Here is a 14,329-nt window from a genome sequence, read left to right as displayed (position 1 = left end):
CTACTTCCAACACGTGGACTGCTAGCCAGCTCCATTTTATTGTGTGGAATGCTTTGTTTGCTTCGTGCCTCAAAACGTGGAGGGCCTCCTTTGTTTTGCTATGTGTGCTTCATGGGCGGCTCTCACGCGGGTTTTGAAACTCCCTTCCTTCCTAAAACCGTGGCCTTCTTTGTGTGATGCATGGACTGCCCTTTTAATGGATGCAGCTCCAAAGCGGCTCCCCTGCCTCACTCAAAACGCCTCCTCTCCAAACACAAATCTTTTGTGGTGCCCTCTCTGCAGAAGATCATTGATCGTGCATTCTTTTGGCTACCAGAAAAATGCTCCTGCAGCCTCTTACTACTTCACCACACAACTCTATTTTAATTTGCTTGCAGCTTCCTCTCACGGCATGAGATGCCCTCTGATGCCTGGGTGCTCCAAAACATGAGAAACTAATTTGCCTCCTCTAAGGTGCGGCCTCCCTATGCATGGGTTTTCCATGTAGCTGTCATGGATGCCCTTTCCTTATGTGTAGTGCAGGCGTGGAGATTTTGATGGTTTTAATCATGAGTTATAAAGTGGTTAGGCTGAGGAACTCTCTTCCTCCCTGCGTGGAGCTCCTATAAAGAAGTTGCCCCCTGTCCACATGAATCTCTACTTCTCCAATGTGGGGAAAAGGCTCTCAAAAACTTCCTGTGCCCTGCTCCAAAACAAAACGCCTTGAGGATATTTCTGTGGGTAGTCTTTTCTGGCATTGCCATTTAATTCACTCTGTCTTGAAAAGATTAGCATGTAATCCTTTCCATACCATGGATCTCTCTCATGTACGACTGGGGCTTGACATGCTATAGGGTCAATAACTTTAAATGTAGAACTTCACCCATATGCTCGAAACCATTAATTCATCAACTCAATCACAATGTTTTAATTGAGTGACCGTCAGCTAAATGCATAGATTAGAAACATGCTAAGGCTTACTCCATCTTGAAACCACCCGTCTTGATGATGTATGTTGGAGCTATGATCATCTTTAAAAGAAAACTTTGAAACGTTATTTAGCCTTTATTTGATCACTATGAATGTGGATGACCCTCTTCAAAATTTTCAACTAATGACTACTCCCTATCAATCTGATGAAATCAGTCGGGCCCCAAAGTGGGTCAAACAGAAAAAAAATTATTTCTGAACAAATGATATGCAAATTGATCCATCGACCTCCTTGAACTGTCTATAATCAAATTTGATCACAAATTCACCATTGAAACTCATTTTAAATCATTTCCGCACCAATGTGAACTTTGTGTCAGGAGGCTTGTTGCCTGGCTATAAAAACTGATGAAAACCCCTGGTCAGGCTCTGAAACTCTGAACCTCTATTCTTTCTGACACAATCAACAAGCTTGCCAGATCTCGTCACATGACGACATCGAGGTGAAAAGATATTCGCTGTTAAAGTTGACCTCTCAGAGCTGCCTGCAAGAAAATGTCAAAAAGCAATAAACTGGGTTCGGAATTGGCTTTGAAAACTGGGCAAATGGACACATGGGAAAATGCAAACTAAGACACTAGTTCTCTGTCATGAGGACATTATGAATATACGATTTTGGGTCATGGCGAATAACTGGGCGGAAATGGCAAGCGGTCAAGGTAGGCTACTCAGATTTTGCAAACTGGAAATACTGATAGAAAACATTTTTTGCAAATGGAAATGACCTGAAAAAGCATGCAAACGGATTCCTCATGACTTGTAAACTGACACACTTAAAGTATTTTCGAAGGACAACACGATGGTACAATCTGTTCGATCTCACCTATCACAGATTTTGAGATATAACGTCATAAACAGGGGTACCGATCAATCTGCAAATACTGATACCAATAAAAAGATAGAAATTGCATTTGGAATCGCGTTTGAAAACTGATCAAACGGATTCGTCATGAGCTGAAACTTGAAACATAACAAGTCTCTAACATCTACAATGCAACACAAAAGGAATTTTAACATTTCAGTCAACTGGTCAAAAGTTATAACTCGTCAAACAGGGCTTCCCAAAAATGTGTGCAATTTGCAAATGTGTGAAAACAATAACTGACCAACTTTGAGGGATTCAAAACCTAGTCAAATGGATTCAAAACGACTCGAAATCTGAAATATAGACTCTCAGGTATGGATACTAGAGATCCTCAAAGCGGAAAGTCATGACACAATTCTGGGTGCAAGATATTCAGGTACAAACATAGCCTCCTGTCGCTGTTTGACACTTTGGTGAAAAATGCAGAATAGACAATGGCTCAAAACAGGAATTCGCCAAATGACTCGGAATCACAAGTTATCATCATGGAACGCTTAGACAGGCTGAATGGAAGGTGTTAGAAACATTAAACACCTCAGGGGCCTCAGACTGACAGCGGGGTACATAATCACTTTAAAGCATTTATAGGCCTGATTTTCTCAATGGTACTCAAAATTGGGGCTTCGATTTTGAGTCCCAACAGATACCATGATGTCATGCTAATTTCATTAATGACAAGGTGGGATTAAGACATTTGTATAATCCACTTAACCACTAGAGAGATGGTAGTGACATTTGTTTATCGTACAGGGTAAACGGATAATTATTGCATTAAGAGACTAGAATATGACACAGAACAAGATAATACTTTATTCATACAAGCAGAGTATACAATCATGATCCATAGTTCAATTGGAAAATGTACATATATATCTTGAAGGGGTGACTCAACCAACACACAACCTTTCAGACACTAACAAATGCCTTCGGATGTGTTTAGATTTTGTCAACAACATCATCCCCCCAAAAGAAAAGTCGTCTCTGGATGACAAAACAGAGACAATTAAGTACATCAAAACAAGACTAAGAAGAAGGATGCGTACTTGGTGGTGTTGGTGTAGTAGCCTTCAACTGTGCATGTAACTCGTGCACCTGCTGGGTCCAGGTGTTCAGATCCGCCTTAGCCCACATCTGAATCTCTAAAACTATCTTCATCATCTCTGCTATATTCCGAAGCTCCATCTCTTATGCATCCGACTACATCTGTAGCCGATTGTTGGCTTGCTTTTCTTCCTCCAACTAAAATAAGAATGTTACCTTCTCTAATTCACTCTTGGCAATGAGTGTTACCCGCTCTATCTCCCAAGGAGATTGCTACATAGCCAAACTAGTTGTCTCCTCCCAAGACCTCTCTGTTGCTAACTGATATGCTTGACTCTTTCGTAGAGAATAGTATGCATCCCGATACACCTACACTATCTTCGCGTCATGTTCTCCACTCGGTGCTCAACTACAGAGACTCTATAGCAATTCACTCTTGTCTCATTTCTGGAGTCTCTATGTTATGCCATCCTTGTTCCTCGAAGCATATTGTAAAGGTAGCTGGACAACCGACTTACATGAAAGGTAGAACCTGCTCCAACTCTTTTGCACCACTGTCTCCAATGTTCGTGTCTGCACAAAAATCACCACTTGGCGACCTCAAGTCACCATGCCAACCAAGTATGCCTCTATATCCTCGCCCATGGTTGTCGAGAGAACTAATCTAGACTGCTCTTGTGTGCCCATCACTATCTCCACTGCCTCTAACATCCTCTAAGTAGTGTTGTTCGTCGGTGGTGGAGGTGGTAGCTCAATTGCACTAGTCGGGTGGCTCTCCTCCTGTGGAACTATAGGATCCACCTCCCGAGATACTTCACTCATAGGCGAGAGAATAATAGATGTCACCGCTACTAGTCTGCCAAACCAACAACTTAGATACGCACTCAAGTCCTACTCACTCAAGTCTTGCGTTGTACTCGCCCTTCTAGTGCCTTCATTGGTAGCAAATAACACAGTATCTATAGTAACCACAACATCTGAACCAACTACCTCCAACCAAACTTGAGGTACCCTCAAACTGTCAAGTACCTCCTACGTTAGTATCTCCATCGCCTTGTACAGCAAGGTTTTAGGTAGTGATGGGTGAGATTATGTTTGTATTGTAGCCACTACCTCCAGAATGGTTGGGATCCCTATGTTGAAAACAAATTGATACAAGTAGGATAAATGTGTTTCAATCATTGTTTTGTCACTAATGCCAAACCTGCTACTTGTTGGTAACACAATTGCTTATATGTTCTAAGTACTATAATTTGTTTGACTACTAAAGAGGATTTGATCAAATGAGGTAACAATAGCACCTAGAGGAAAGGTTGAGTTATGATATGAAAAAGAGTACAAGGATCAGTTAAGACAGTGATATTAAAGTACATTGATAATCTACTTAAGGTTGCAAAGGTTGGTTACATTGATTAAGCTTAGAAGAAAAAGTTAAACAAAGTTAGTCTAAGCCAAGCAGAAAATCGGTTGGAGCCGAGCAAAGTCAATTTCAGTGTAAGCCGAGTAAAGTTTACTTGATGTCGAGCACCAACAAACTATAGTTTGTAACGAGTGTTTTTCCAACGGATGTCGAGGAATAGAAGCTAGTTAATGCCGAGTGTCAACATTATGAGAAAGATAGAGAATTCAATGAATTTGAGCCGACAAGTTTGATTTCTTGGATTGTATGAACTATGTGGAAGATAAGATTGATGAGCTGGTGGCACAAAATTCAAGATGAACTGTTTTGAGGTGAATTCAAAGAGGATTGAAGGAGAAATTTCTAGAAAGGGAATGAAATGAAATGAGGGGTAGATTCATTGAATCCTACCTAATCTAACCCAACCCTAAAATGGATGATGGAGGATGAACGACAAAATATCTTAATTCTCTATATAGAGAGATGGTTGGTCAAAAGCAAGGGTTGTCATGTGCGAGAACCTAAGGAAGACAAGGAGTCTAGGGTATTTGCTTCATTCAGTGACCTAAGAGAAGAGACTACATTGGCAAACAAAGCAAGAAGGCTTAAGGGTATGGATGCTTGAAGGGTAAACAGGCTATCAGAGCTAAAGAGTGTAATCTGCAAATGAAGTTGTAAGTTGTTATCAAATCAAGCCTTACTGTTACTCTATAATCATTGTATCAGTGTATAGTAAATCTTTTGGATTAAAGTTGACCTAACAATCATTTGTAAATCTTTTAACCGGGTGACATTCCAAGTGAATGATCTAAAATCCTCTAACAAGGCTCACTCCTAACAGGGTGATTGAAATCCTTTAACCAGGTCACATTTAACAATGTGCATTGTAACCTTTAACAAGGTTGGTCTTTCACAGGGCATCACTTCAGAAGAGTGAGAATGAAAAGCATGTTACTGGTGGTTTTTCCCAAATTGGGTTTCCACATTAAATCATTATGTCAAATGTGTTATTGAATCTATTATGTTTCATGTTTACATTTCTGCAAATTCATTTGACAGTAACCTACAAGTTTAAGTGATTGCATAATCTAATGGATGCATGCATGATGAAAATGTTTTATGGATATGGGTTCACTAAGCTGTGAAAAGTTTTATTTGTACATCTGGACCTTGAATAACTAATTCACCCTCTGCCCCCTCCCGCCCTCTTAGTTATTCTAAAGAGTTCCAACAAATTGTATCAAAGCCATCTACTTAAGAGGACTAGTTTGAAGGTACTAGAAGCACAAAGATCAAGATGTCAAAAGAGAAGTATCCAAGCTTAATAGAGATAACTTTCCTGCATGGCATACTGATCCTGCACAAACTATCACTACTGTTGAGCATACTGATCCTGTTGGAGCCCTAACTGTTGAAGATTTGAAAAAGAAGAAAGAACACAATCAAGCAATGTTGGAAATAGCCTCTACCCTAAGCTATGCTGAGTTTGATGATATCAAAAGTCTTGACAGTGCAAAGAAAATGTGGGATGCTCTACACACTATATATGAAGATGACAAATCTTTGGCATTGTTGTCAAAGAGGGAGAGAGTGTACTGAAGAATGAACTAAGGGAGGAAGTGTGCTGAGGGAGAAAGTGTATCTGCTGATTACATCTACCTAGTAAGAGGGAGATAATGTTGAGGGAAATATAAGAAGTGGTCAAGAGGGAGTCATAAGGATGAGTTGATTGTCTGTTGATCAGAACAGAATTTTGTAACCTATTCAAAAGATGTAAGTTTCTGATCCCGACTTTTTGCAGCTCGAGTTCTTCCTCAAGTTCTTCCTTTCATTGAATCCCTGGTTGCCAAGTTATATTGTAGTTTTCACTTCGGAAAATTATCTTACTTCTGTACGGCTATGGCATTTCTTCTAGGAACCTTCTTTCAGTTTATTCACAACAAATTTACATCCCTTATAATTATTCGTAGTATATGTCCTTCTCTCGGGCATTCATGTAACAATTCCTACTTTACCTGTGACCGTATGGCGATCATATCAAAAGTCTTGACAATGCAAAGAAAATGTGGGATGCTCTACACACTATATATGAAGATGACAAATCTTTGGCATTGTTGTCAAAGAGGGAGAGAGTGTACTGAAGAATGAACTAAGGGAGTAAGTGTGTTGAGGGAGAAAGTGTATCTACTGATTACATCTACCTAGTAAGATGGAGATAATGTTGAGGGAAATATAAGAAGTGATCAAGAGGGAGTCATAAGGATGAGTTGATTGTTTGTTGATCAGAACAAAATTTTGTAACCTATTCAAAAGATGTAAGTTTCTGATCCTGACTTTTTGCAGCTCAAGTTCTTCCTTTCATTGAATCCCTGGTTGCCAAGTTATATTGTAGTTGTCACTTCGGAAAATTATCTTACCCCTGTATGACTATGGCGTTTCTTCTAGGAACCTTCTTTCAGTTTATTCACAACGAACTTACATCCCTTATAATTATTCGTAGCATATGTCTTGCTCTTCATGTAACAATTCCTACTTTGCCTACGACCGTACGGCGATCATATATTTAAATTATTCATTGATAGTTACAAATGAATGTTCCTACTATGTCGTATGGTCATACGATTTCCCTTTTCGAGCTTCGTTCTGTAATGTCATATGGGCATTTTTTTTTTTATGCTTTTAAAATGTCTTCCTTTCCCTCTTCCTACGGTGTTTGGTTCCCACTAGCTTTTCTTAGTTCGTGACCATATAGTGTTGAGAACTTAGCTTTTTGTTTCAAGTTGTATAGTCTCTGTTCTCTTCAATGTCTATTCGAGGTTGTATGTGATGTTCCTCCTTTGTTTCATATTCTGCAAGGTTGTATGGTAGCTTTTTGTCTTCACTAAATGCTAAAGACCGCACGGTCTCTTCTTTCTTCCCTTAGTGCAAATCCAGTCTGCTCTCTAATGTCTCTGGATGTCGTATGGCCTCCTCAGGGTCGTATGACTTGTTTTACAAATCATACAAAGCAAACCTTAATGTTTCCTCTAGCCATACGACACAAACCTTCTTGCTTTTCTTCTATGAATCCATATGGTCTCTCCCTATATCCTGCCTTGGCCATATGGCAGGAGGTATGATGCCTTGAAAGTCCATAAAATGCTTGGAAGTGTCATACGGTGTGGTAACTTGAAGGGACGTATGGTGTCTTACTTTTTTCTTCTGCCTAACTCTTTATATTGTTTCGATATATCATTATTTAGTAATTTGATTTTTGCTCCCTTCTGTTCATCTATCTTTTTTTCATTTTCTTCACCTATGACTTGATATAATTTTGTGTTTCTTATTATTATTTTATATATATTATTATTATTTTATTTTTATTTTTATTTTATTTTTTTCATTTTAGATTCTACCCAAATTGTTCGTCAAAATGTCGCCATCTTCCCATGCTTCATTCCTCTTATGGTAAATTTTTTACTTCAAACCATTTACTAGGTCTGCCACTTCCTTCCCGCTCAACGTCCAGAGCTTGATCGCTCTGTTATCACCAACCTCACAGATCTTGGGACATGGCTATCCTCCCTACAAATTGCACCATTGACTAAATTTCAAAAAAATGAAAACACAATGAAATCTTTTGAAATTTTTAACATATGATCTTCATGATCTATATATTTTGTGATCGAAAACAACAAAATTTTTTAGACAATTTTGTTGTGTTTTCGTGAATCTGAAAAAGAATTATGTTCGACTTTTTTTTGTCTTTGGTGCATTTTGTCTGCAGATTAGCCAGTGCCCAGATCTTGTATGGTCCAACCCACTCCACTTTGAATTTACCCAGTTTGATTTCATTGCACCCGTTATATTTCAATACTAGTTGGTCTAGTTGGAATTTGTTCAGTTTCAGGTGCTTGTCATACTAGACCTTGCATCTAAGCTAGGAAATTTCTGTAGCCCATTGTGCTTGTAATACTTCTTCGTCCAAGTTGTTCAAGTTATATAACCTCTCCCTAAGACTCCATGTCTCCCAACTTGTTTTCAATTGCTATTTGTAAAATTGGTATCATAAAATCTATTGGTACTACAACCTCTTAACCATACATTAACTAAAATGGAGTGTGTCCTACAATGACCTTGTAGGAGGTATTGGTAGGCCCATAACGTCAATGACAACTTCTCTTCCCAATCTTCTCCTTCAACATGGCACGATTTTGTTTTGTTGATTCTACCTATCCATTAGCTCTTGGGCAGTACAGGCTTGAAAGTGAATGGAAGATTTTAAATTCCATCGTAAGTAGTCTGATGACATGGTTGACAAACTGCCCTCCGCAATTGCTTGTCAGTTGAATTGATATGCCATATCTTCTAATAAATTGTTCATAGATGAATTTCGCCATACTGAGTACAGAGTTATTTGGTAGGGCCTATGCCTCTACCCATTTAGTGAGGTACTCCGTTGCTAGGACGATGTATGACAACTATGGGCTTTGATTAACTTCAGAGGTCCAACAGAGTCTAGTCCCCATTGTTCAAATGGTTCCTACACACGTGAAGAGTTTAGGGGCATAAAATCCATTTTTAGTGGCTTTTCAGCTCTCTGACATGTATCACAACCAACGAACCACTCCTTGGCATCTTTGTGCACAATAGGCCACAACAATCCTACGAGAAGTATCTTGCCCACAATTGTGTCCAACCCCATATGTACGCCTACGGGCCCTTCATCTACTTCCTTTAATGCTCTAGATATTTCCTCCTCGAGAATACATCGCTAAAGGATTTGGCTAGATCCCATCTTGTATAGTAGCCTGTGGATCAATTGGATTGTTCAACTTCTCAGTATGAGTTTTTGTCTTCTATTTGGTTGATTTCCCTAAGGAACGGACCCGTTGAAAGATACTCTCTAATACTTGTGGAACACGATGGAAGCACAGCTATCTGAAACAAATGTGCGTTCAAAAAGTCATCATTGACTCCCTCAAGTGGTTCCCCTGACTTGATTCTAAACAAGTCGTCTATCCTCACATGGCATTTCTCGGGCCATACTATAATCGTAAATGTGAATTCCTACAAGAGAAGCAACCAACTACTTATCTGTGCTTTAATGGGCTACAATTATTTTGATATAACATTTACACTTTAGCATTTTTTCCATTAGAACGAGGCTTTATGAAATTAGTTTCCCCTTGGAATGAGAAAGTGGTAACAATTGGACAACCTTCGAAGACTGTTTATTGACAAGATTTTAGACATATCCTTTAGAAGCATTAAACAAAAAAAATTCCCTAGATGACTGGTTTATTCACCAAATATAGAAAAGCTTGATGATCTCCGTAAAACACGAACAGGGTTGCCAGCAAGTAGTGCATAAACTTCTGCACAGCATACACCATCCCAAGAGCTTCCCTCTCAACCATGTTGTAGTTCTTTTCTGCTTTTGACAAGAGTCTACTTGCAAAGTAAACTAGGTGGTCTAATGCATGATCACCTGTCTATGCCAATGTTGCTTCGATGACAAAAATTGACACATCAACATACGCATGGAACTCCTTGTCCCAGTTGGGGTAACCTAAAATAGGTGTTGTGGCTAGTCATCTTTTCAACCCCTGGAAGACTTCATCTTGCTCTATTTCCCACTTATATGGTTCCCCTTTGCAAGTTAGTCTGTCAAGAGGCTAAGATATTTTGGCAAAATTCTTAATGAATCTTTTGTGATGTGTCCCAGAAATGATTTTACTTCGGTTACGTCCGTCGAAGGTGGCATTTCCAGTATCACTTGGGTCTTATCAAGGTCTATCTTCAAGCCTACCTTGCACACAATGTGTCCCAACAATTTTCCTTGGGGCACCATGAATTTGCACTTATTAGGGTTTAGTGCTAGTCGTGTCCATCTGCATCTCTCCATACACTCCTTGAGTGTTGTCAGGTGCTTGTCCTCTGCGCTGAAAACTGATCAATTGTCCAAGAAAGCTTTGAAGTTTCCTACTGACATCTTGTTGAAGATGTGCAAGATTTTCACTACGATCTCATTGTCATTCCTAAGTAGTCGGAATTCCGTTGTAAATTATTTGTTGAGTTCTACCCATGTGGCTAGCTTCTTCTAGTCAATGTCTGAAAAGCAATCAATTGCTATGCCTCTTAGAGTAGTTGGAAACTGATGTATCCAGTCATCTTCGTTCGTTACGTCATTCGCAATCCATATTGTTTCACACATGTACTAGATCGACCTTCACGTTGCCAGTAAATTTAGGCAGTTTCTCCTTCAGTCCTGCCATCATTATCTTCTGCTTGATTCCGCTTGACTTTTTGTGCTTGTTGCGCACTCGCGTTGTTCTACGTACCCACATTGTTTTGTAAACCTGCATTGTTCTACACAACTGCGCTACTCCGGACAACTGCGTTACTCTACAATGTGAAGAGTTCTTCTAGAAGCAAGGTTGTTCAATTATCGAGTTGCATCCTTTCGTCTAGTGTATCAGGGTCGAAGATTTCACCCCACGCTCGTGCTCCTTCGGCACCTTGAGCCATGTTGGTTACTTCTCTTCCATCCATATTCTCCACCCTTGGCATATACAAGTTTAGAAACTCCTCACTCATCTCTTCAACAAAATTTAACCTTTGTTGCATCTCCTTGAGCAAGTCCTTAGTACTTCTCGGTCAGTTAGATGAATGCACACCGCCGGTCAATGCTCCTATGGCACCATGTTTACCTTCAGTGACACAACCTCGGTGAACTATTGAAATTTCTACCTTTGCTTTGTCTGTTGCGTAAGGATTAATGCTTTACATGTTGTGCGCACATAATCCTTTCCTTTTATTTTATTTCAATCTTTATTGAGCAAGTTCAGCATTAATCATCGGAACACATCTTTGATACCAGGTTCGACAAGCAATGGCGCCAAATGTTTACCGTATAGGGAAAACTGATAATTATTGCATTAAGAGACTAGAATATAACACAGAACAAGATAGCACTTTATTCATATAAGTAGAGTATACAATCACGAGTACAATTATGATCCATAGTTCGATAGGACAATGTACATATATATCTCGAAAGGGTAACTCAACCCTCAAGCAACCTTTCGGACACTAACTAATCTCATCGTATGTGTTTAGGTTTTGCGGACAATAGCATTCAAGGATATGCATTGCATCTTGCAGCTTTGAACGTATGGCATTACCATGAGGCAGAAAGAGACACGAGTTCATTCCGACGTTGTAGATCAAATCGATAACACGGGGAGGGCTACTACAAGCACATAGGTTTGCATCTTCATTTACAAGCTATTGTAGACTAGGGAGATATTCCTCATCCTCCATCTAATACTCATCGCTACAACTGCACTAGTCATAATACCAAATGGACAAGGCACATGCCTGGCTAAGAGCCTTATACATATGATCCAAGTGATGGAGTAGCATAGGAGCATCCTAGCATGGGGATAGAGCAACGAACGTGTGTACTCTGATCTCGAGAAGCATGTGTTACAAAGGGCCAAGTTTCATTATTTGCATGCTTCTCCAAGTATGGGTGGTTCTGCATATGGCATGCACTAGGCTTGTGGCAAGCCCAATTGTAATTCTAACGTCAAGCCCAAGAGCGCGTTCTGACCCATGCCAAAGTCCATGGCACGGAGTAAAGACTAAACAACTCAAAATCAGTAAAATAATCATCTTGTAACCATATCTGAGATAAATTCAAAGATTTTTTCTTGGAATACAAGTTTAGGGGCAACTACTGTTTATACAACAGAATATCTTGCCAACAAGAAAATAATTCATTAAGTAGAACTCTTACACATATTGTAGAGGACTTTCAGATTCAGACCCTAATTTGCAAAAAATAAAATTAAAGAAGAAAAATGAAGAATAGGGGAAAAAACAATTAATTATACAACAAAACAAAGGATTCATATATCTTTTGGAATCTCCTCTCCATATTATAAGTATCCGTCCAACAAACCAGCATGGTAAAGGATAATACATTAAGTACCAGTAGCTGAGGATTTTAAAACACCAAAATCAAAATTTCCAAGATCATAATTCTCCAAATATTTGAAATTCAAATCATGGGTACAGAAATCTGATAGTGAATTCTAATACAACTGATAGAATCAAAATCTGGAGCTGTCAGGATCTTAGACTGAAAGTCTATTACAATTCAAATCTGAAAGCGGTTTTATTTTAAATCTGAGTTTTACAGCATTTGCAATTTGTACAGCAAAGGAAACCAACATCGACATCTGATAAAAAAAATCAGACTACTTTTGGTTATCCATATAATATCTCTAGTACAGAAGCTATAAAGAACTTTCTTGAGAAGCTATGGGCACTAACTCAACAAAGCATATCCAGAACCTAACCACTTAAGCAGAACCTAATCTTGGAATATGCCAACATCCCAAATCCCAAGGTTGAAAGCATTTTCTTTAAATCCTCTTTCCTATTTTCCTTCTACATGTAGCATAAATATTTTAAAGTTCTCTCGTATACTCATTTTTACCTTTTACCTTTTAAGCGTGAATAAATAAATAACCTTTACAGATTTTCATTCAATAACCTTCTACTACAAAATTACGGTGTGATAAAAATTTTAACTTGTAGTTTTGTTTTCTCTTTACTGATTTAACATATGCATCACTTCAAAGTAACCTTTTATGTACCAACAAAATTCTGATAAACATCCAAGATCTGTTAGTTTGCAATTTATTTATCAGAAGAATACGAATACATTGCAACTAACCTCAACCAAAGCTGCCATGTCCAGAGATTTGCAAATGGAAAGCATGAGCATTATATCTTGATCTGGTAACACAGAGGCAATCAAAAGAACAGCATCTGCACCTTTTAGTCGAGCATAATATAGCTGGTATTCATCAACAATGAACTCCTTGCACAGCAAAGGGCACTGCATTTCATATTCAGGATGGAAGGCAACTAGGGAATTAATATATTAAAAAGTTTAGAATAATCGTGACTCGTTTTTTACCTTTAAGTATCTAACCAAAAGATTAAACAACTACACCTAAGTCTGACTTCAAAAAATAGCCAAATGAAAAAATTTATTAATATATATATTTTCTACAAGACCATTACATCAATGAATTTTCAGCAGACATTTATGAGAGGACTTTTTTTTTTTCTAAATAACATGGCATAATATCTAAGTAAAATACTATTCGTAGATTTTGCATCTTCACCTAAAGAGGATGCAATGTCAAAATATGTCAAGTGAGAAGTACACTAAATTGGGCACCTGTATTCCAGAATGTCGAATTGCCAGCAAATTTTCAAAGCTTCCCTGTAAAATCAAGTGGAAAGAAGAAACATCAGTTATAAAATATGGTAAATTAACCATAAAGCCTAAGCAATATAAATCATATAAGTAATGTTAGCTCTAACATATAACAGTTGACTAAAAGAGAAAAAGTATCACCTGAAAATATTTGGAATCTGTTAAAACACTAAGGCATGCTGCTCCACCCTTTGCATAAGCTTGAGCTATTCTAACCTATTTATGCAGAGATCACAACCAAGCACCTTAATTAGCCTAATTCTGCAAGGAGAATTTCGGCTGATGTAAGTTGTAAAAAGATGAACACTGTAATATACATTAGCAATCCAAGTCACGTACACAACCAGTAAATAGTTGATGGATAATGCAAATATAGTAAATAGTTAATGGATAAAACAAATATAGTAAATAGCTAATGAATAAAACATATATAAGACCACTTGCACTGTTGGTATTAACACACAATGATGCAAGGAACATGTTGAAAGACAAGCATCAGCCACAATTATATTGTAACATTTCATGGATGTAAGATACTTCTATAACAATTTTTCAGACAACAAAGCAATCATGAAATTGCTGCCTATCTATTCCCAATGAACAGAAAATGATTGCATGACACTAAAAGGTAGAATGCAGAAAATTATTGTAGGGGCACAATATTAAAATATACCTCATCGTGTACTAGCAAGATGAAGACAAAAACTATCAATTGATGGCATGACACTAGAAGCTAGAATGCAGCAGATTATTGTAGGGGTGCGATATTAATACA

The 14,329-nt window shown here is 38.3% G+C and overlaps 1 protein-coding gene across 2 annotated transcripts in view; it reads right to left on the bottom strand.

Annotated features, from left to right (window-relative positions):
* Positions 1-14,329, bottom strand: part of LOC149553507 (indole-3-glycerol phosphate synthase, chloroplastic-like) — a 237,079-nt gene that overhangs the window by 83,912 nt on the left and 138,838 nt on the right. For both annotated transcript variants that reach the window (XM_089788933.1, XM_089788934.1), the window contains 3 exons: positions 13,696-13,770; positions 13,516-13,560; positions 13,003-13,167 (listed from right to left, as the gene is read on the bottom strand). In XM_089788933.1, coding sequence (XP_089645059.1) covers positions 13,003-13,167; positions 13,516-13,560; positions 13,696-13,770 — 285 coding nt within the window. The remainder of the gene's footprint in view (positions 1-13,002; positions 13,168-13,515; positions 13,561-13,695; positions 13,771-14,329) is intronic.

The sequence above is a fragment of the Cupressus sempervirens genome, chromosome 6 (assembly GCF_028749045.1).
Source record: "Cupressus sempervirens isolate cs-2001-9-10 chromosome 6, ASM2874904v1, whole genome shotgun sequence".
In the NCBI taxonomy this organism is placed as follows: Eukaryota; Viridiplantae; Streptophyta; class Pinopsida; order Cupressales; family Cupressaceae; genus Cupressus; species Cupressus sempervirens.
The sequence above is the reverse complement of the archived record's forward strand: the minus strand, read 5'-3'. Positions and strand labels throughout refer to the sequence as shown.